The sequence below is a fragment of the Panicum hallii genome, chromosome 6 (genome assembly GCF_002211085.1).
Source record: "Panicum hallii strain FIL2 chromosome 6, PHallii_v3.1, whole genome shotgun sequence".
NCBI classification, from domain to species: Eukaryota; Viridiplantae; Streptophyta; class Magnoliopsida; order Poales; family Poaceae; genus Panicum; species Panicum hallii.
The window spans coordinates 41,163,969-41,184,109 of NC_038047.1; the positions used below are offsets into that span (position 1 = coordinate 41,163,969).

The 20,141-nt window shown below is 53.0% G+C and overlaps 3 protein-coding genes across 3 annotated transcripts; all 3 read left to right on the forward strand.

Annotated features, from left to right (window-relative positions):
- The first annotated feature begins 6,759 nt into the window (after positions 1-6,759).
- Positions 6,760-7,947, forward strand: LOC112898320 (F-box protein At3g07870-like). The gene has a single exon (XM_025966665.1). It carries the CDS (start codon positions 6,760-6,762, stop codon positions 7,945-7,947), a length of 1,188 nt encoding a protein of 395 aa, XP_025822450.1.
- Positions 7,948-8,369: 422 nt separating this feature from the next.
- Positions 8,370-9,605, forward strand: LOC112897640 (thaumatin-like protein). The gene is made up of 2 exons (XM_025965992.1): positions 8,370-9,142; positions 9,217-9,605. The coding sequence occupies exons 1-2, from the start codon at positions 8,382-8,384 to the stop codon at positions 9,344-9,346; spliced, it is 891 nt and encodes a 296-aa protein (XP_025821777.1). The 5' UTR covers positions 8,370-8,381; the 3' UTR covers positions 9,347-9,605.
- A 6,675-nt stretch (positions 9,606-16,280) lies between these two features.
- On the forward strand, positions 16,281-19,864 carry LOC112897369 (LRR receptor-like serine/threonine-protein kinase). Its single transcript, XM_025965656.1, has 2 exons — positions 16,281-19,095; positions 19,197-19,864. The coding sequence occupies exons 1-2, from the start codon at positions 16,281-16,283 to the stop codon at positions 19,670-19,672; spliced, it is 3,291 nt and encodes a 1,096-aa protein (XP_025821441.1). The 3' UTR covers positions 19,673-19,864.
- Positions 19,865-20,141: the final 277 nt, after the last annotated feature.

A 20,141-nucleotide genomic window follows, 5' to 3' on the forward strand; every position in this document is an offset into this window, starting at 1 on the left:
GTGCCGTCGTCGTACCCGCCGCCTCCTCAGATGGAGCCCGCGCCGCGGCGAGACCAGCGGACGGACCCGCCGGGCCGGCGCGCCGCGTGAGCCTTGGGGCGTGGGCTCACGTGGGCGGGCGCCAATCGGGAGAGCCCCTCGCCCCCTGTGGCCCCCCTAGCCCCGTGACGCGAGGCCGCCGTGCCGTGATCCCGTCGTCCTCGCGCGCGCGCCCCCCCCCCGCCCCCGCCGCCGGCCGCGTGGCACGCTACGTGTGAGGCGCGGAGCGGGGCGAGCTGGAGCTGCCCCTCATGCGCTCTGACACGGCGCCCCCCCGCGTCCCCGCACCGGTGTCACGGTTCGCCGCTGCGCACGCAAAAGTGTGCGTGCGGATTGGAGACGGATTCGCTCAGGTCAGGTGGATGCATGCTCTCTGCCGCTGCCAGTTGTGTCGAGATAGGTTCAACAGTGTTTTCTCCTTTCTGCATTTCAAAAAAAAAAGTTTAACTACTCTCTTTCTTTCCTTCTTTTGCTTATTTCTTTCGTCGGAGAGTGCGATGCCTGGCCTAGTTTTTTTTTTCATCTTGGTGCGTGCCATTCACAAGAATCAAAAAAAAATCCGTGGCTTAGGAGCACCGTTGCTCCACAACATGTTACTCCTACTTCGCAAGATGGAGAATTGGACTAGGAAGCAAACACGCCGTCTTGGCAACCGTACACGAGCAAAAGGTCCGGAGGCTGTAGCCTGCAGCCATCGCCGCCCACGCCGACCGCCGTGCCTGGGTTCCGCGCGGCGACCGGCACCACGCCACACCGCACCGCACGTCCGCACCGCAGGGCACCTGCAAATGCAGCTCGATCAAACGACGAATTAAAAGAGAGGCATGCTACATTACAATGGCGGCGCCGACGAATCCGTGGCCACAATGGGCCGGGCCGTCCGATGGGACGCCTTCGTTGAGATCCTGCACCGCCTGTGACCTCCGAGCTCCGAGCATGTTCAGTACAGTTAATTCGGTATATGACCTCCGAGCTCTTAGTTTTTTCATGAAGTTTAAACTCCCAGGCTGACATTAGGTTTGGTTTACAAAAGTTATCCTGTTCTCTATCCATTCTTCGTTCCAAGCACTGATCATCGAGAAATTGTTTGGATTCTCTCATTTTAAAGAAATTGAAATCTACATAGTAAACTAGACTATTTGGCTTAGATTTTAACATCCCTCTGCTTTCCAAAGTTTAGATATAAATCTATCCTAAATTTATAGGATGGGAGATGAAAATTGATTCTATACGTTACTCAGCTATGTTTCTATTCCATAACTTATAGCACGCTCTTTGCCTCACTCCTCTATAGTAGAAATATAGCATATAAATATCTCTCTCTTATAGCCGATAATAATATACAAATATATTATATATATAGTTATATATTAGCTTAATAGATTTGTGTTTAAATTATGATTATTAGAATGGAATTCTAATTTTTTCCAAACAGGAGTTGCGTCGATTTTGACTGATATTCGTGGATATTCCGTGTTTTCGGCTGATATTTGTTGCTAACTTTATTTAGCAACGGTAGCCTAGCGAGCACGAATTGAATATAGTTTCCACTAAACGTGTCTAATAAGTGGCTGGTTGATTAGACGATGATGTGAACCTAACATGTGGGGTCCATATATCAGTCCTGTCTCTCTTCTTCTCTAGGCTCTCTCTCGTTTCTTCACCAATGGTGTGCCCCACGCTCACCCGCGGCGGCTCCTTCATGCCCAGGGGGCGGAGCGGCAGCGGAGCACGATCGTGGCAGCTACCGCGGACCCGCGGGGCGGAGTAGATAGCGGAGCTCGCCCGTGGGGTGAGCGGCGGCGGCGCACACCCACAGCGTCTCCCACTCCATCAGGGGACGGAGCGGTGGTGGAGCACGCCTGTTGGGGGTGGAGCAGCGGCGACCTCGGTGGGGAAGAAGAGGAGAGAGAAGATAGAGATAATATAGGTGTATCTGACATGTGAGCCTAGAGAAAATACTGACACGTGGGTTCCATATGTCAGGTCCATCTCAATACCAAGTCATCAGCCACGTAATGTAGTTTAACGTAAATTAGTAATTAGTAATTTTAGGGATCTGGATGTGCATTCTAGGAATTTGAGAGGCCGGCGAGAGGCCGGCGGTGTATTTTACTGTAACAATCCGATCCGAGATCCAATCAATCCGACGTTGTTTAGCCCGTGTACAACGGTTAGAGCCAGCAATAGCTTTAAGCCAGCATCGGCACAGTAGCACACAGGCTAAGCAAGTGCTAGAGGAAACGCGCCTGTGAGAGGGAAATGCACACGGAAGTGTTAGAGTTACGCGAGGAACGAAGCGCCAGCTCATTTTTCCACTGTTTATCGATTAAAAAATTCTCTCGCCTGGCTTACAGCTGCCACGTTGGAGAGGGCCTTATACATGCTGCACGGGCGACGCCGACGAATCCGCCGCGGCAATGGCAGACCGATGGGACGGCATCCCCGCAGACGTCTTCGTGGAGATCCTGCAGCGCCTGCCGCCGAGCCCCCGTCGGCGGCTCCGCCTCGTCTGCCGGCACTGGCGCAGCGTCATCGACGACCACACCGGGCCGCGGGCCCGCTCCAAGCTCCTCGCCTTCGTCACCGGGCACGGCCGCCCCCGCGCCTACGTCCTCGACGACCTAATTGGAAGAAGGGACCGGCGGCATGGAGCTGAAGCTTCAGGGCGGCGCCGCGGGCTATGGCGTGAGCATGGTCGGCACGTGCAACGGCCTGCTCTGCCTGTACCGGTGCCACGGCGACGTGGTCGTGGTCAACCCGGTCACCGGCGAGAAGATCGCCGTACCGCTGCCGCCGAAGACTTCCGGAGTGTTGACGCCGGCGGCAGCGTACAGCTTCGCTTACCACCCGGCGACGGTGCTGTACAAGATCGTGCACGTCCCGTGCCACGCCGGCGGCGGGCCGTTCGACGCGGTGAACGTGCTCACGCTTGGGGACGGGTCGTGGCGGGAGGTGCCGGTCCCCGTCGGGACGAGCTGCCGCCTCAGCTTCGGCCTCGTCAGCGTCGACGGCGCCACGTACTGGGTCTCCAACGATGCCCACTCGGTCATGCGTTCGACCTCCAGGACGAGCGCGTCGCAGTCGTCGCGAAGCTGCCGGTGCGCGGAGGGCTGGGGCTGGACCTCTCTTGGCATCTGACGACGGACGGGCGAGGGAGGCTGGGCGTTGTCTGCTCCCACGAGATGAAGCGGACCAGAACCATGAAGGGGAGCAAGACCGTGGTAGACGACGAACGTTGTCTTTGATTCACCTATGTGTGCAGGTGTGGATACTGGAGGACGGAGGAGGAAGAAACAAGAAGAGGACGACGTGGGTTCTCCGGTACAAGATCGAAGCGCCAAGGCAGGAGCCACTTCAAGGGATCGCCTGGCCGCACGTCATCCACGGCGAGCACGTCCTCACCACCCGGGCGAGAGGGGGCGACAGGCGGGTGAGCTTGCACGCGCACCGCCTGAGCGAGGCGAGGACGGAGCGCACGCCGCCGTCGATTGGCCTGTATGACGACTGCCGCAGCCTCCGGACGTTCGCCTACGTCGAAACCACGGAGCCTTTGGCGTTATATGGATGCGACGGCGGCGACATTGGCGACGATGAGGAGTGGAGTTGGATTTGGACGTTTGATGTTGATGGTAGGGAAGGACGGTGGAGGTTGAAGCTACTGAATCCGTGGTTGCATAATTTTGTAGTAAATTAGAGGCCATCCGGCATCTAACATCTCTTATTTGAATGATATTATACTGAATTCCTGTGGTGTGTTATTTATATTGTTTTTGGGATTGCGTCGCCTTTAAATGTCGATGATCAGTTTAAAATTTAAATGGTGGTTGAAAAGGGAAGCAATAACATAATTTATGTTTATTGACAAGGGTTGTGGATTTTTGCTAGGGCAATATGGATCACAAGGAATTAGTTTTTGTTTGACAAATGCAATCGAAAACCTTTCTGCAAGTATGTTCACTTGTTCAGAAGGAGCTGCTGGATTTGTGGATCAGGCATGTCGGGCTCTTGAGATGTCGCATTGCGATTCTCCGAATATCATAGAGGGCCTTTTTTTACTTTTAAAATTTGGAGTGCATTATTTGAAACTTGATTTTTTTATGTGCCTCCAATCCACCCACTGTGTTCTTGTAATATTGCTAGAATTTTTTTGTGTGAAATAAGCATGGACTAATACCTCTTCTTTCACAGCGGTTGGAGCTAGAACCTTTTCTTTCGTTTTCTAAAGGGCATTCATTGTGGTACAAGTACTTATAGCTGTACAAGCTAGGAGGGGAAACAGAAAATAGGATTTCAAGATAATTATAATTGATAAGGAGAATCAAAGTGCTATTTTACACCAATGAAACTCTTCGTTAACGTATAAAAGCTTCGTGAAAGCACAGCATGATAACGTGCTGCAACCCATCGGCGTCCCAGCAATCAAGCACCATTGCAGCCTTTATGCTGACGACGCAATTTTGCTGGTGGCGCCATCGGCGGATGAAGCCCGAGCAGTCAAACATATCCTGCAAACCTTTGGGGATGCGACTGGCCTGGTCACCAACGTCGACAAATGCTCCATCACCCCAATTTTTGGTGAGCAGGCAGCTCTTGAGGCATTCCATGAAGTGCTGCCTTGCCCCATTGTCAACTTCCCGATCAAATACTTGGGTGTCCCCCTCTCGACCAAGACTTCACCGAAGAGCCAATACAGACCGCTGATCGACAAGGTTGCTGCCAACCTACCGACCTGGCAAGGCAAACTGATGAACCGCAGCGGCAGGCTGACGCTGGTCAAATCCACGCTATCGGCCCTGCCGAACTACCAAACTGTCTGATAAGTTGCCAGGTTGGGTGATCGAGGAGATTGACAGCCTGCGCAGAAATTTCCTTTGGTCTGGAAAGGAGGCAGCAGTGAGGGGGAAGAACATGGTCGCGTGGCCGACTGTTTACTGCCCAACTAGCAGTGGCGGGCTGGGAGTTGTAAACCTGCGACTGTCAGGCTTCGCGCTGCGAGTCCGATGGTTGTGGATGCAGCGAACAGATGAAGATCGGGCCTGGTCTGCCCTGCCAATCAAGATTGAGCCCAAGGTGCAGGCTTTATTCGATGCCTCGGTGAGTCGGTGACGGTTCAAGTGGGCAACGGTGAGCGAACCCTTTTTTGGCTCGATAGCTGGATCAATGGTCGCCCCGTCTCTCTGCTTGCGCCGCATCTCTTCCAGATCATCTCCAAGCGGGTGACCAAACGGCGCACCGTGGCTGCTGCTCTGCACCAAAGAAACTGGATCAGAAATGTACAGGGTGGCCTCTCGGTGCTTATTCTCAGAGATTACGTGATGCTGTGGCACACACTTAACAACGTACATCTAACCTCCGAACCTGACCGTTCTATTTGGAGATGGTCGAGCAGTGGAAGCTACACAGCTGCCTCGGTGTACAGGATTATGCATGAAGGTACTACCCGTCTCCCTGGTGCCCGTTGGGTGTGGAAGAACTGGGCGCCCCAGAGGGTACAATTCTTCACCTGGCTCGTTCCGAAGCAGCGACTTTGGACAGCAGACCGGAGAAGACGACATAATCTAGACGCACATGACACTTGCTGGTTGTGTGATCAAGAATTCGAGACGGCCGATCACCTGCTCGCTAATTGCAGCTCTGCAAAACAAATTTGGTGGAATACGCTGTCTTGGATGGACTGCTCCTGCTCCTTTGTGGAACCAACGCAGCTGCATCTCTGGTGGAATCATCTCCGGATGCTCCGAGTCAAGGAAAGGAGGAGAGGCTTCGATACTCTCTTCATGCTGATCATCTGGGCGCCGCTTATTCGAGGGGCGAACCTCCACCGCGCAGGAGCTTCAAGACCGGATCAAGCTGGACAGCAAGCTGTTGATAGGTGCCGGAGCAAGTCACCTAGGTTGTTTGAGGCGCGAGTAGTACGCATACGGGTTGGCCCACCTGCACATCTAGTTCTTGAATTTCAGTTGCACCTTGTGGTGTTTCTCTTTTTCTTCTTAATACAATGATGCGCAGCTCTCCTACATATTAAAAAAATAAAAGCTTATATACTGTCATAAATCTGTTGGCAGCTGAGAACCAATATGCTTGTTTGCCCGGGGGGGGGGGGTAGTCATTATATTTTGACTTACAATTTGGTATAATTTGATCGGTTCTTTTTTTGTTAGACATGGAATCTTTTTTCGGGCTTTTATATGTGAGAGTTTTCAATAATTCTAAAAATATAGTCTATAATATTGTGGAACTTGTTCATGTAAAATATTAGCAAAAGCATTGTATATGCCTTATTTATAAGCGAACATGTTTTACTGTATAAGCCTTTTTTATTGTTGAAATCCCCAAGTTGACAAGCCAATGTTTGGGCGTTCACGAGACAAAAGTTGACGTAAAAGATTGACTTAGAATACAAAACATAATTCCGATTAATATTGTAATTTCGAGGTGAACATGGATGCTTTTTTTGTTGTCCAAAACTATATTATTACATATTATACAAAGTATGATAATATTATTTCGAGGATAACATATTATAAAACTCAATTTATTTGACTATATGAATCTACTGATGCGATGTTGTATCTAAAACATGCATATGATTTGTCTAATTGAGTAACAGTCCAACACGGTCCCGCCGTGTAAATTTGATTGATCTCCCGAATTATATTGACCGAAGCGATTCGTTGGACCCCAAAGATCGATCTACCAGCGACCGGCAGCGCCACAATGGCGGAGGAGGGTTTCCGCCGCCTACCCGACGACGTCTTCGTGCAAATCTTGGTGCTCCTACCGACGAGCTCGCGGCGGAGGTTCCGCCTGGTCTGCAAGCGGTGGCGCGACATGATCAACGAGCGGACGCCGGAGCGGCAGGTCGGCACCAACGTCCTCGCCTTCATCAGACAACAGAGAAGCTGCTCCCGTGCCCTCGTCTTCGACAATAAAGACTGGCTCCGCCGGCACGCGTGGATGTACCCGTGCTCCCACGAACGCAGCAAAATCGACATGGTAGGCACGTGCAACGGCTTGCTCTGCCTGCACGAGATCATGGCGTCCAGCAATGGTGGTAGCTTCTTCTCCGCCATCACCGTGACCAACCCGATCACCGGCGAGACGCTGGCGCTCCCACCGGCGCCGAGGTCGTGGGAGTGGGAGCAGGTGAGATCGCCGGGGAAGTACAGCTTCGGGTACCACCCGACGACGGGGCGCTACAAGGTCGTGCACATCCCGTGCGGGCGGCGCCAGGCGGTCGACGCGCTACAGGTCTTCACCCTGGGCGACACGGCGTGGCGTGAGGTACCGGTGGACACCTGGCCGGGCGCGACCTACAACCGCCTGTACGAGCCCATCTCCGTCGACGGGCGGACGTACTGGCTCGACGCGTTCTCCCACCGCGTGATGGAGCTGGACCTCGAGGACGAGCGCGTCACGTCCTTCGCCGCGCCGCCGGCCGCCTGTCCCGGGCTGATCCCGGAGGACGCCGGGTGGAAGCTGACGAACGTCCGCGGGAGGCTGGGCGTGGTGGTGGCGACGGCGACGGGAAGGGTGGAGGTGTGGGTGCTGGACGGCGGGGGCGCGCAGCCGCAGTGGAGCCGGAGGTACGACGACATTGTCGGGGTGGAGCCGGTGGCGCCGAGGACGTCCGGTTACTGGGTTGCGGCGCCGCAGTTGACGCATGGCGGTTACATCTTGCGCGCATTACGGAATTGGGTGCCCGACCACGTCTGGGGCTTCCGTCGGTGGGGGAGGAGACGGTTGCACCGGCACAAGGTGGGCGACCTGACGGGCGGCGGGCAGCTGCGGGCAGTGAAGGAGCCGGAGCTCGTCATGCTCATGAGCGAGGAGGAAAGCAATGGCGACCTCAAGACTTTTGCCTACGTCGAGACTCTGGAGCCGGTGCCGAGCATTCACGGATGACGCACGGATTTTGAAACGAATGCAGTCTTGTTCAAATTGTAAACACAAAGAAACAACACGTTTTTTCTCCTACAATACCTGTATTCATGTTCATGGGTTCTCTTGATCGTGCCTAACAGGCTCTGGAGGTCCATCATACTGTGAAAGACGTAACCAGGCTGTAATATTTTTACTTTATTAATCTGTTGCCGGCTGCCCGGCGGTCTCTACTCCGTCAGTCATGATAGGAATCTGAGGAAAGATGGTAGGAGGGAGATGGAATCATGGAATGGAGAGGCTCTGCAACGCAAGCAAGGTGTTGCTTTGCACTGGCCACCGTCCGTCTCACGTATTCCTTGCTAAGTACTCCTATAGCATTCATCATCTATAAACCCAGAGGATTAATGCATCGAAGACCTCTCATTAACATGAAGAAGATTGCATTCGTGGGCAACATGAAGAAGATAAGCTCCCCCTCAAGATCAAGATGCGCCCTTCATCTCATGCTTCCTCTGGCTCTCTGCTTCTTCTCAGGCGCGCCGCGGCGTGCTGACTCTGCTCGAGTCTTCACCATCGTCAACCAGTGCGAGACGGTGATCTGGCCGGCCGTGACGCCCGCCAGCGAGAGCTTCGGCGGCGGCGGCGGCTTCGCGCTCCGCCCGGGGAAGTCAGTGTCGTTCACGGCGCCGGCGGGGGGCTGGTCGGGCCGCGTCTGGGCCCGCACGGGCTGCCGCTTCGACGCGTCCGGGAACGGGTCGTGCGCGACGGGCGCGTGCGGGACGGCGCTCCGGTGCGGCGGGGCGTCGGGCGAGCCGCCCGCCAGCCTCGCCGAGTTCACGCTCGCGTCGCCGGCGGACTTCTACGACGTCAGCCTGGTGGACGGGTTCAACCTGCCGGTGGCGGTGCGGCCGGTGAACGGGCGGGGCAACTGCAGCGCCGCGGGCTGCGACGGCGACCTGCGCCAGACCTGCCCGCCGGAGCTGGCCGTGCGGGCGGGCGGCCGGACGGTGGCGTGCCGGAGCGCGTGCGACGTGTTCGACACGGACCGGTACTGCTGCCGCGGCATGTTCGGGGGCCCGGGCACGTGCCGGCCCACCGCCTACTCCGAGAAGTTCAAGGCCGCCTGCCCCACCGCCTACAGCTACGCCTACGACGACCCCAGCAGCCTCTTCACCTGCTCGAACGCGGACTACATCATCACGTTCTGCTCCAACAGGTATTGCAAGCTCTAGCTAGGATCTTTTCTGAATTGTTGATCGTGTGAACAAGCTCCGTGTTCCTCCTTTTCAGGAAACAAGGAGCGTGTTCGTACCACAACAATCGGCTCGTCTGCAGCGGCTCCGGCCGATCTTGGCCGATCACATCCAGGCTCCTGCTTGCACTGCCCCTCATCGTTTTGGCTCTGCAGATTTCAGTGTGAGGACCAAGGAGCAATCATCCTGATATACATTCTTTTAGTTATTTTCTTATCCATTTAAAAATTATAGGCGATTATGCCTCTCAAATGCAAATACAGGATACATTATTCCTTGCATAAGATAGACATCATAGGTTTATGTGCATAGTAAAAGTTATATGCATAGAAAAATCAAAACGATTTATAATTCGGAGCCGAGGGAGTAACTGGACAACATATGCGGCTGAACATTTAATGTATGCAACTTCGTAGGATCCTCTTATTCTTCGCGTTCCTTAATTTGTCCCGGACTTGCTTGCTTTTTTTGGTGCCTTGGATCATCTCTTGATCTTCTAAGATCTTGAACAAGTCTACTTGATCTTCATTTGAGGTGTTTGATCACCCAAGTGTATCACTTTATATCTATGAGAAATTATCTTATATACTGGTGTTGGCGGTCAATAAATTCCGTATTGCCAACAAAATACGTGCGTATAAAAGGGGTAAATTCCTACGCATAACTGTCTCTACTTGATTTGCAGAAAAATAATAGAACTAGATATAAAATGATTATACACGGAGCATATGCAATTTTGGTGTCAATAGGCGTAAAGTGGAGTCTAAATTAGGCACTACTAGAGCTAACCACAAAATTTAATTTGAGGCGTGCCATGTCAAAGGGCTTTGAAACGATGCAAAGATGGATCTATATTTCGCGAGCTGACATGAGCAATATACGAGGCCAAAATACACTTTGATGCATAGATCATCATCATGAAGTCAGTATGGCCTCATCTACGTGTGTGCCCTACTCATATTGACGACCGAATACTACGAGTCGCACGCACGAATGCACGCCAGAGTGTCTCAACAACCAGTAGCACAGGTGCTGCGGACACGCATGCTGACAGCTGACTCATCAAACGTCGCGCACTGGCAATGGAGAGCACCTGCACTCGGCCCAGGCCGTCGACGACGCCGTCAACCGCGAGGGCACGAGCGGCCGCCTGGGGGCCGTCCGCTTCGGCCGCGGCGACTGCGTGCGCTTCGACGCCGCGTACGGCGGCGGCGAGTTCGCCGGGCTCGGCTCGTCCAGGCCGTGCACGAGCGGGCCAAGGCCGGGCGTCGCCTCGTCGTGTTCCCTTTGGGCTTCGGGATCTTCGGGCCGTGCCTGCACGGCACAAGGAACTGTGCGCGCCGTGCGGCCCGGCACGAGCCGCCGTCAGCAAAGCCCAAGCACGGCACGCAGGCACGGTGGGCCGGCCGGGCATGGTCCTGATCGCGTACGTGGAGCAGCGTATGGCATGACCCAAGACAGGACAAATAAAATGTTCAACCCGATCTTGACTGGCCCAACACAATTCATATATATTTTAAGTAATATATATTTTTAGTATGAATCTATAACAACAATTTTGCATCGTAAATTGGTAGAGGTTTGTGTGATCAAAGATTTTTCTAACGAAAATGAAATAAGCCTTACAATTTCAAATAGACAGAGTGCTTCTACGTATCAGTGTGGATTTGCTTCGGAGTTTGGAGGGCTCCATCTTATTCTACGAGAAGTTTGGTGATGTGGCCCGTCCTCACGCTGTCCCTCTGAACACACACACCCCTCGTCGTCTCAGCGCAGGCTGCCGCCGTTCTGACGGCGCGCGGACATTCTGCGACGCAAGCTTTCTCTGCATCGTGTTCGCCCTCTGAATTTTCTGGAAACCGTGCTGGTTCCGAGGCGCAGGAGCAGGAGGAGGACCGACCGGGACCGGGACGGTGGGTGGGCGCGCCGCGGGTAGCGTTCATCGTCCCAAGGAGGAGCCGCAGACCTGCCGAGCGCGTCGAGGCGCTGCGTTCCGCAGGCATGGCTTGCTCAGTGATGGTCCTGAACTTTCTGAACCCTGATCCTGATGGCCACCCGGAGGCTAGGTCAAGACATGCATGCGGGTGCAGCACAGCCGCCATGGCCTTTTTCTTCTTCCACATTTCTTTTTCTTCCCGAGGGGATCATCACTTTCGAGAAGGCTAGCAGGAGGATCCGATTAAAAGAAGATCAGAATTATCAATGAAAAAACAGATTGGAGAATCGAATCTACAATAATGGTGTAGGCTTTCCTACAAGTCTTGCGCTGATGTTGACCCGGAATGCAAACTGAGGCACTCAACACGCCTGCAGAAATGCATATATACAAATGCATCTGCAGGCCCAACTACAGTACTCCATAATTGTCGCCGAGAGACGGCCAAGTCCAAACTCTGATCATCTCAGAAACATCCAGGGCTGCTAGCGCAATCATATATAGAGTCGGTAATCGAATCAACCGAAACTGTCTTTTCCCCTAATTGCTCTGCAGTCGTGTGAGCATGCACATTCAGACATTCAGTCAAACCAGCATCTTTTTGTTAATGCTTCAGAAAACTTTTGTACTTAGAGATTTGGAACTGCTCTCGTGTATGTATATGTTCTGTTTGTTTTCTTTGAACAAGTGCTGGAAATCTCGAATATGTTTTAAAAATAGATCACTTGATATTGTTTGCGTATTTTGTCTAGTGGCCCTCCTAAAAGGCAATAGAATGGCCGTGCATAACCACACCCAACTGCAAACTAATCAGTCTTTGTGACCCACTTCATAACCCACTCCTGATACAGAAGTAGAACAATAGGTTAGTGCCCAGAAGCGCAAAATGGATGAAGACAGTGATGTGGGCGTTAAGCCAACAAAATCCTGAAAACCAGGGAGCACAAAATCGTCGCCAACCACTAGGTCTTGCACCTAGGGGACACCGAAGACAGTGACCTCATGGCACTGCAACTGCACACATCACACCACTGTAACCTTTATACATTTCCATGGCTTCTTCTAAGCACCGTGTTGAGCAAGAGCAAGTCTGTGAGACGATCTTGAAAAGGGCAGCGGGCAAGGGAAATCGATGTGACCGGCCTTGTGCTCCAAAGCGCATGGCAAACCACTCCTTTTTTTGGAAGTTTTATAGGGAAAGAAAGAAACATGGAGGAGTGCCTCCTGAACTACCATGGTGGCAGTCCACATCCTGCTGAATGCTGATAAACGTGTGCTGATCTGCAGGGATTCCTTGATTATCTTTAGAAATCAAGGTCTTTTCCGGTGAGGATCGGAGAAGTTTGCATCGGTTATGCTCCGCAGCGATTGCGTTATGATATTGCTCATGCAAATTATGGATTATGATGGCCTCCTAATCCGCTTTGCGGCTAATCAGTGGTGTTACCACGTGGAGGATGAAAAGGAGTCACAAAGATTAGTTGAGATGTGGTTTGATCCTTAAACTTTGGCTTTTATTCATATCTCATGGCCCAGCCAGATCCTTGCTTTGGCATGCATGCTGTGGATGTGTATGTGAGCTCCTAAATCTCCAAAATTGCTCTGCCCAAGTTCAAACATTATATACATTAATTCTTCCAAAATATTTGAGCTTAATTTTGTTCTTGTAGTGCCTGGCAAAAATCTGAAGCTATGAAACCATGTCAAGCTATCACCAGATCACATAGGCATTAGACATAGACCGAGGCAGACAGAACACCGCCAACCTCAGCAATTTGGGGCGGCAGCTGCCAGGCCAGAAACCTTGGATTGCTGTCTCTACTCTCCAGTAGCCCTTTAGGCATTGCACTTTGGAAGCAAGAAGTGACCGCGTGGGACCTTTACCTTTCTGCAGCTATCTTTAGCAGTTGCATTTTGTTACCAGTAGAATGTACCATCTTTACACAAGTCACTAGGGGTAAGTCAGTAAATGGCAGCTTTAGTCACTAGCAAATTTATCCGTTGACGTTAGATGTGTTAGCTAGCTAGTACAATTTGGATCAGTTAGGTCTACCATTTTTTGGTGCATTACTTTGCAGTCGCAAGCAAGATATTCATGTGCATCAGCTGCAGTAATTCAGTACTGAAATTTACAGGTGCCACAGCGTTGCTAGGTAAAAATAAAATTTATTGCATGTAGTAAATATCAAGTAAGTTGCCTTCTGACAGCATTAGCGCTCGCCAAAGAACATGTTGGTAGAAGCGTCTAATGGCAGGGTAATTAAATGTTAATCTTTCTTTCATCATTGTTTAACCTTCTGCAGCTTCTTTGCAGCAGAATGTTCTGAACTGACAGAGGTCACATTCGGTAAATGTAATACCAACAATCATAACCTGCTTTTGATCACTGTACCTGCAGGAACTCATCAACTGGATCTATCTATCAAGTACATACCAGTTCGGCCATGTTCTGTGAAACTTTTAAATTACTACAGGATCAGATCAGATCTTGGCTGCAAGCAGGGCTGGAAAATGCTCTGGTGTCAGAGAACTAACGGAAGAATGAGATGTAAAAGAACATGCATCACAGCTCGAACAAGGTACAAGTTTCATCTTATTTAAACCAGCGATAAGTCCTCGCTTATAACTTAACCATGTGGCCCATGTTGTGACCGCACCACCATTAGGTCACAGCACCGTGATGGGATCTTAATCCAGAGCCCTCTTTGTATTCCCATGATGCTTCCATCCCTAATACTTAAACCGTGTGAGCCATGTGTGACACCTAACATGTCCCCTAACCTGGCTGCCGTCGCTCATTTGATCGCAATTTTAACCTAAAGCTTTTGTATCTTTCATGCTCTTGTGGTCTATTTGTTGGATGATGTTGACTCGGTGCATACTTCAACTAACACAAAGCTAATTTGAGACAATAATTTCGTTGCATATGTAATTTGAATTTAGTTGAGTCTTGAAGAAGATGCTAATTAACTTAGGTGATTAACTCAGATAATTTTAACTACCATAGCTCAAATATTGTCTTAATAAGGTTGCCCTCATAGCCCCTTCTACTCAAAGACATGTACATGCTCTTGCTAAAAGTTTCAGTTTTTCACTAGCACCTAATCCTTTTCTGTTACTTTCCAGCGGGTGGCCACCCTTTTGCACGGTTAAGCTGGCAATATTTTATCTGCCTAGGGTATTATACTAAGTAACCTATACTCCTTTACTGCATGTGCCCCAAAGATTCCTGGCTTATTCTACCACACTTGCTCATTTTCTTTAACCCAAGACACTCCTCTGATGCCTATGATTGAGTTCACAGACAGTAATAAGAGTTTGCCGGCTCTTGTTTTCTATTGCACTCCTTTCGGTTTCTTCGGAAAGTTAGGCATGTGATGTGAACATGCTCTTCGAACTTTGGAAAATAGCGCACTAAAGATGTAGAAACAGTAAATCGTCCATATGAATACTGATGAACTGAAAAAGAAATATTTTATGAATTTAAAGATGGTTTACGTACCACCCTGTCTTGCAGTTTTTTAGTTCTCATCCATGTGAATTACTAGTAGGGAGGCGCTTAGTGTCGTGAGGCTAGTGGTTACACTGCTAGACCTCCCAAAACTTTAGTTCCCTGTCCATGTGCAAGAGCACAATTTCTTGTCGGATGATCACAGTAATACTCAGTAGTGGAATGATATTTTTTGAAACAAAAGTAGTGGAATGATATCACAGAAGCACTTAAAATTTTGTAGTATAATATGCCACATGAAAATTTTTAACACGGATAGAAACATAGCCTCTAGGCAGTATGTGTGCAGTCATCAATGGCAGGCTGCTACTGTAAGTTTGTGCAGATCTGAGACAAACGCAGGGGAAGAGGAATGCAGGTTAGATCTGTGCAATATGGATTTTCTATAGGAAATGTTAGCCAGATCATGTGTCTCAGAGAGGTTGGATTACCAAGATCACAGAGCATGTTCACCTGCAACACTGCTGCATGATTTTTCTCTGATTGTAACTGGCCCTTCTGAACCTTCCATCGTCAAGGAGTAAACTATTTTTTTTGGTACAGTCCCAAAGAAAAAGTAAGATCATAGTACAAATACCAGCAGTTTCACTAAGAACGCATATGCACTGAGGAGAGGCTTTGCCAAACTGAAGCCTGAAGGGACTATTAAAACTTGGATTGATTTTTCCACATAATTTGACAGTTGGCACTGTCACTGTAAAACAAATTTGGATTGATTTTTTCCTCAGAAGCAGCTCTGAATAACTGCAGGTGTAGACCATCAGAAACATTTCGAAGGTAAGGACCAGACGGGAGCATGTCAAAGGAATAGTAAACAAACACCAGCCGCAGGCGCTGTTAACCTCTGACCACCCTGCATCAGGATTCAGTGCAGTACAAAAGAACAAACTTTCACAGGCGCTAGAATACACCGTACTTAACAAAGGATAAAGGTTCAGATTACCGAGGGAATTACAATTAGCATTTCCCGGAACCCGAGGAGGAAGAAATGTTCTTCGCTCACCTTCTCAACTGAGCACAGCAGCGAGCAGTTAACAATTCAGGATCACCCAATGGCGACAATGAGTACATCAACTGGGGATAAACATATCCCAATGATGCCATCAACTGGGCTCCATGCCATCTTCCTTCCATCTTCTTTCTTCCCCCACACTTCAATTGAAACTTGCTAATATTCCTTTCAGATCTGAAACTTCAAGTACCAAATTTTGCAACACCTATTCTAGGTACAAGAGACCACTCATCGCGCTGATTACTGCTCGGAAATGCGAAAAGCAATTGTACAAGTGACCATTCGTGCCATCATTGCCGTCGAAATGGCTTTAAGATTTGTGCGGGAGCGAAACCGTCATCTCCGATTTGCAGGTTAGCAATCAAGCACAAATCTCAAAGACGAATCGACGGTATGCGCAGTAGGCGCTATGGCTAGAGAGAAGAGAGAGCACAAGCCACTGTACCTAATCAAATCTGTTGTTTATTGAAAAGAATATCCTGCAAAAGTTGAGCTATTTGCTCATTTGGATCCAGATCTCCAAAGCCTTTGTGCTATAAACAAAATTCTGGGGTCTCCCCCTCTACAATCCCAAGGCAACGAGGAGAGGCGCCACCACTCCAGGTCCTCGCCAGACCCCGGGGCTCGCCACCCGCTCCACCAATGCCGCCACGCTTGCGCGCCACCACCGCAGCGAGGCTCCTCGCGCTCCTCGTGTGCCTCTCCCCGGCGCTGCTCGCGCCGTGCCGCGGCGTCAACGAGCAAGGCCAGGCGCTGCTGCGATGGAAGGGGTCCATGAACGCGACGCGCGGCGCGCTGGACTCGTGGCGGGCCGCCGACGCGACGCCGTGCCGGTGGCTTGGCGTGTCGTGCGACGCGCGCGGCGACGTCGTGTCGCTGAGCATCAAGTCGGCAGACCTCGGCGGGGCGCTGCCGGCGGACCTGCGCCCGCTGGGGGCCTCGCTCAGGACGCTGGTGCTCTCCGGCACCAACCTCACCGGCGCGATCCCCAAGGAGCTCGGCGACCTCGCCGAGCTGACCACGCTTGACCTCAGCAAGAACCAGCTGTCCGGCGCCATCCCGCCCGAGCTGTGCCGGCTCGGGAAGCTCCAGACACTGGCGCTCAACACCAACTCCTTGCGGGGCGCCATCCCCAACGACATTGGCAACCTCACCAGCCTCACTTCCCTCACTCTCTACGACAACGAGCTCAGCGGCGTGATCCCGGCGAGCATCGGCAACCTGAAGAAGCTGCAGGTGCTGCGCGCCGGCGGGAACCAGGCGCTGAAGGGCCCGCTGCCGCCGGAGATCGGCGGGTGCACCGACCTCACCATGCTCGGCCTCGCCGAGACCGGCATGTCCGGGAGCCTCCCGGAGACGATCGGCCAGCTCAAGAAGATCCAGACGATCGCCATCTACACCGCAATGCTCACCGGCTCGATCCCGGCGAGCATCGGCAACTGCACCGAGCTCACCAGCCTGTACCTGTACCAGAACTCACTCTCCGGCCCCATCCCGCCGCAGCTCGGCCGGCTTCGCAAGCTGCAGACTGTGCTCCTATGGCAGAACCAGCTCGTCGGCACGATCCCGCCGGAAATCGCCAACTGCAAGGAGCTTGTGCTCATCGACCTGTCGCTGAACTCGCTCACCGGACCCATCCCGAGCAGCTTCGGCACGCTGCCGAACCTGCAGCAGCTGCAGCTAAGCACGAACAAGCTCACCGGCGTCATCCCGCCGGAGCTCTCCAACTGCACGTCGCTGACCGACATCGAAGTGGACAACAACGAACTGTCCGGCGAGATCGGCCTCGACTTCCCGCGGCTGCGCAACCTGACTCTGTTCTACGCGTGGCAGAACCGGCTGACCGGCCCCGTGCCGGCGAGCCTGTCCCAGTGCGAGGGCTTGCAGTCGCTGGACCTCTCGTACAACAACCTCACCGGCCCCGTCCCGAGGGACCTGTTCGCTCTGCAGAACCTGACCAAGCTGCTGCTCCTCGACAACGACCTCTCCGGGTTCATACCGCCGGAGATCGGCAACTGCACCAATCTCTACCGGCTCCGGCTCAACAACAACCGGCTGTCGGGGACGATACCCGCGGAGATCGGCAGGTTGAAGAACCTCAATTTCCTCGACTTGGGCGGCAACCGCCTCGTCGGCCCGTTGCCGGCGGCGTTGAAAGGCTGCGACAACCTAGAATTCATGGACCTCCACTCGAACGCTCTGTCTGGCGCGTTGCCGGACGAGCTGCCCCGCAGTCTCCAGTTCGTCGACATCTCCGACAACAAGCTCACCGGGCTACTGGGCCCCGGCATTGGTCTGTTGCCGGAGCTGACGAAGCTTAACCTCGGGAAGAACCGGATCTCCGGCGCCATACCGCCGGAGCTCGGTTCCTGCGAGAAGCTCCAGCTGCTGGACCTCGGCGACAACGCGCTCTCCGGTGGCATCCCGCCGGAGCTCGGGAAGCTTCCTTCGCTCGAGATTTCGCTTAACCTGAGCTGCAACCGCCTCTCCGGGGAGATTCCGTCACAGTTCGGCGATCTCGACAAGCTCGGCAGCCTCGACATATCGTACAACCAGCTCTCCGGCAGCCTTGCAGCCCTCGCGAGGCTCGAGAACCTCGTCATGCTCAACATCTCCTACAACGCATTCTCCGGTGACCTCCCCGACACGCCCTTCTTCCAGAAGCTTCCGCTCAGTGACATCGCGGGCAACCACCTGCTTGTCGTGGGCGCCGGCGCCGACGAGGCCTCCAGGCACGCGGCCCTCTCGGCGCTGAAGCTCGCCATGACGATTCTGGCCGTGGTGAGCGCGCTCCTCCTCCTGGCGGCTACCTACGTGCTCGCCCGCTCGCGCCGCCGCGACGGCGCCATCCACGGCGCCGACGAGACGTGGGAGGTGACCCTGTACCAGAAGCTGGACTTCTCCGTGGACGAGGTGGTGCGCTCGCTGACGTCGGGGAACGTGATCGGCACCGGCAGCTCGGGCGTGGTGTACCGCGTGGGGCTCCCCAACGGCGACTCGCTGGCCGTGAAGAAGATGTGGTCGTCCGACGAGGCCGGCGCGTTCCGCAACGAGATCTCGGCGCTGGGCTCCATCCGGCACCGCAACATCGTGCGGCTGCTCGGGTGGGGCGCGAACCGCAGCACCAAGCTGCTGTTCTACACGTACCTCCCCAACGGCAGCCTGAGCGGGTTCCTCCACCGCGGCGGCGTCAAGGGCGCCGCCGACTGGGGCGCGCGCTACGACATCGCGCTAGGCGTCGCGCACGCCGTGGCGTACCTTCACCACGACTGCCTGCCGGCGATCCTGCACGGCGACATCAAGGCCATGAACGTCCTGCTCGGCCCCCGGAACGAGCCGTACCTCGCTGACTTCGGGCTTGCCCGCGTCCTCTCCGGCGCCGTCGCGTCCGGGTCCGCCAAGCTGGACTCCTCCAAGCCAACGCGCATCGCTGGCTCCTACGGCTACATCGCGCCAGGTAAAGATTCGTTCCGGTCGTGAGCTCGTGGTAGCATCATCTCTTGGAAAATTTTATTACATTTTCTTCTGACATTTTTCTTCTTCTTGATGATAAAACAGAGTACGCGTCCATGCAGAGGATCACGGAGAAGAGCGACGTGTACAGCTTCGGCGTGGTGGTGCTGGAGATCCTGACGGGGAGGCACCCGCTGGACCCGACGCTGCCGGGCGGCACGCACCTGGTGCAGTGGGTGCGGGAGCACGTGCAGGCCAAGCGCGGCACGGCGGAGCTCCTGGACCCGCGGCTGCGCGGCAAGCCGGAGGCGCAGGTGCAGGAGATGCTGCAGGTGTTCTCGGTGGCCATGCTCTGCATCGCGCACCGCGCGGACGACCGGCCGGCGATGAAGGACGTCGTGGCGCTGCTCAAGGAGGTCAGGCGGCCCGCCGAGGGCGGGGATGAGGGGAAGGAACAGCCGGCGTGCAACTCCGCCGCGGCGCCACCGACCGTGCAGGCGCAGCGGTCGCCGGCCCGGAGCCCGCTGCCGAAGGGCGGCTCGTCCAGCTACTCGTTCGCCACGTCCGACTACTCTAGCTGATGAACCATGCTTGTTGAAGGTGCTGGTAGATGGCAATTAGCAGGCACTGGAATTTTGGAGATGTAATAAGATAGTGTGATTAGTTCATCAGTAAGTAGTCTATTGTTGATTAATTCAGGTTATAACTTGTAATTCTGTACTCCAGATATATTTGTACCTGTAAATTAAGTAATTAATGAAAAATCATTTTAGAAAAAATACAGAGCAAAGGAAAACAGTAGAATAAAAATGAGAAGTATCCCCTTCAAATCGAAACAGTGAAGTACCCATGAGGCCATGACTTGAGTTACGGTAAAATCGAGCAAAAACATTTTTTGAGAGGAAGAAAGCAAAAGACTGGCCATGATCCGTGCATGGGCCAAATTATGCAGTGGCAAACGTTAGAGCCCATCCCGCACAGAATGGGCTTCTTGTGTACGGGCCCAGTCCAAGGACATTCAGCCCAAAAAGTGCCCTCAATCGGCCCAAG

Bases quoted from the DNA above. Each gene is read 5' to 3' on its own strand.
- LOC112898320 (XM_025966665.1), top strand. From the start codon at position 6,760: ATGGCGGAGGAGGGTTTCCGCCGCCTACCCGACGACGTCTTCGTGCAA.
- LOC112897640 (XM_025965992.1), top strand. From the start codon at position 8,382: ATGAAGAAGATAAGCTCCCCCTCAAGATCAAGATGCGCCCTTCATCTC. The intron at 9,143-9,216 runs GTATTGCAAGCT...CCTCCTTTTCAG, and splicing joins ATCACGTTCTGCTCCAACAG to GAAACAAGGAGCGTGTTCGT.
- LOC112897369 (XM_025965656.1), top strand. From the start codon at position 16,281: ATGCCGCCACGCTTGCGCGCCACCACCGCAGCGAGGCTCCTCGCGCTC. The intron at 19,096-19,196 runs GTAAAGATTCGT...ATGATAAAACAG, and splicing joins CTACGGCTACATCGCGCCAG to AGTACGCGTCCATGCAGAGG.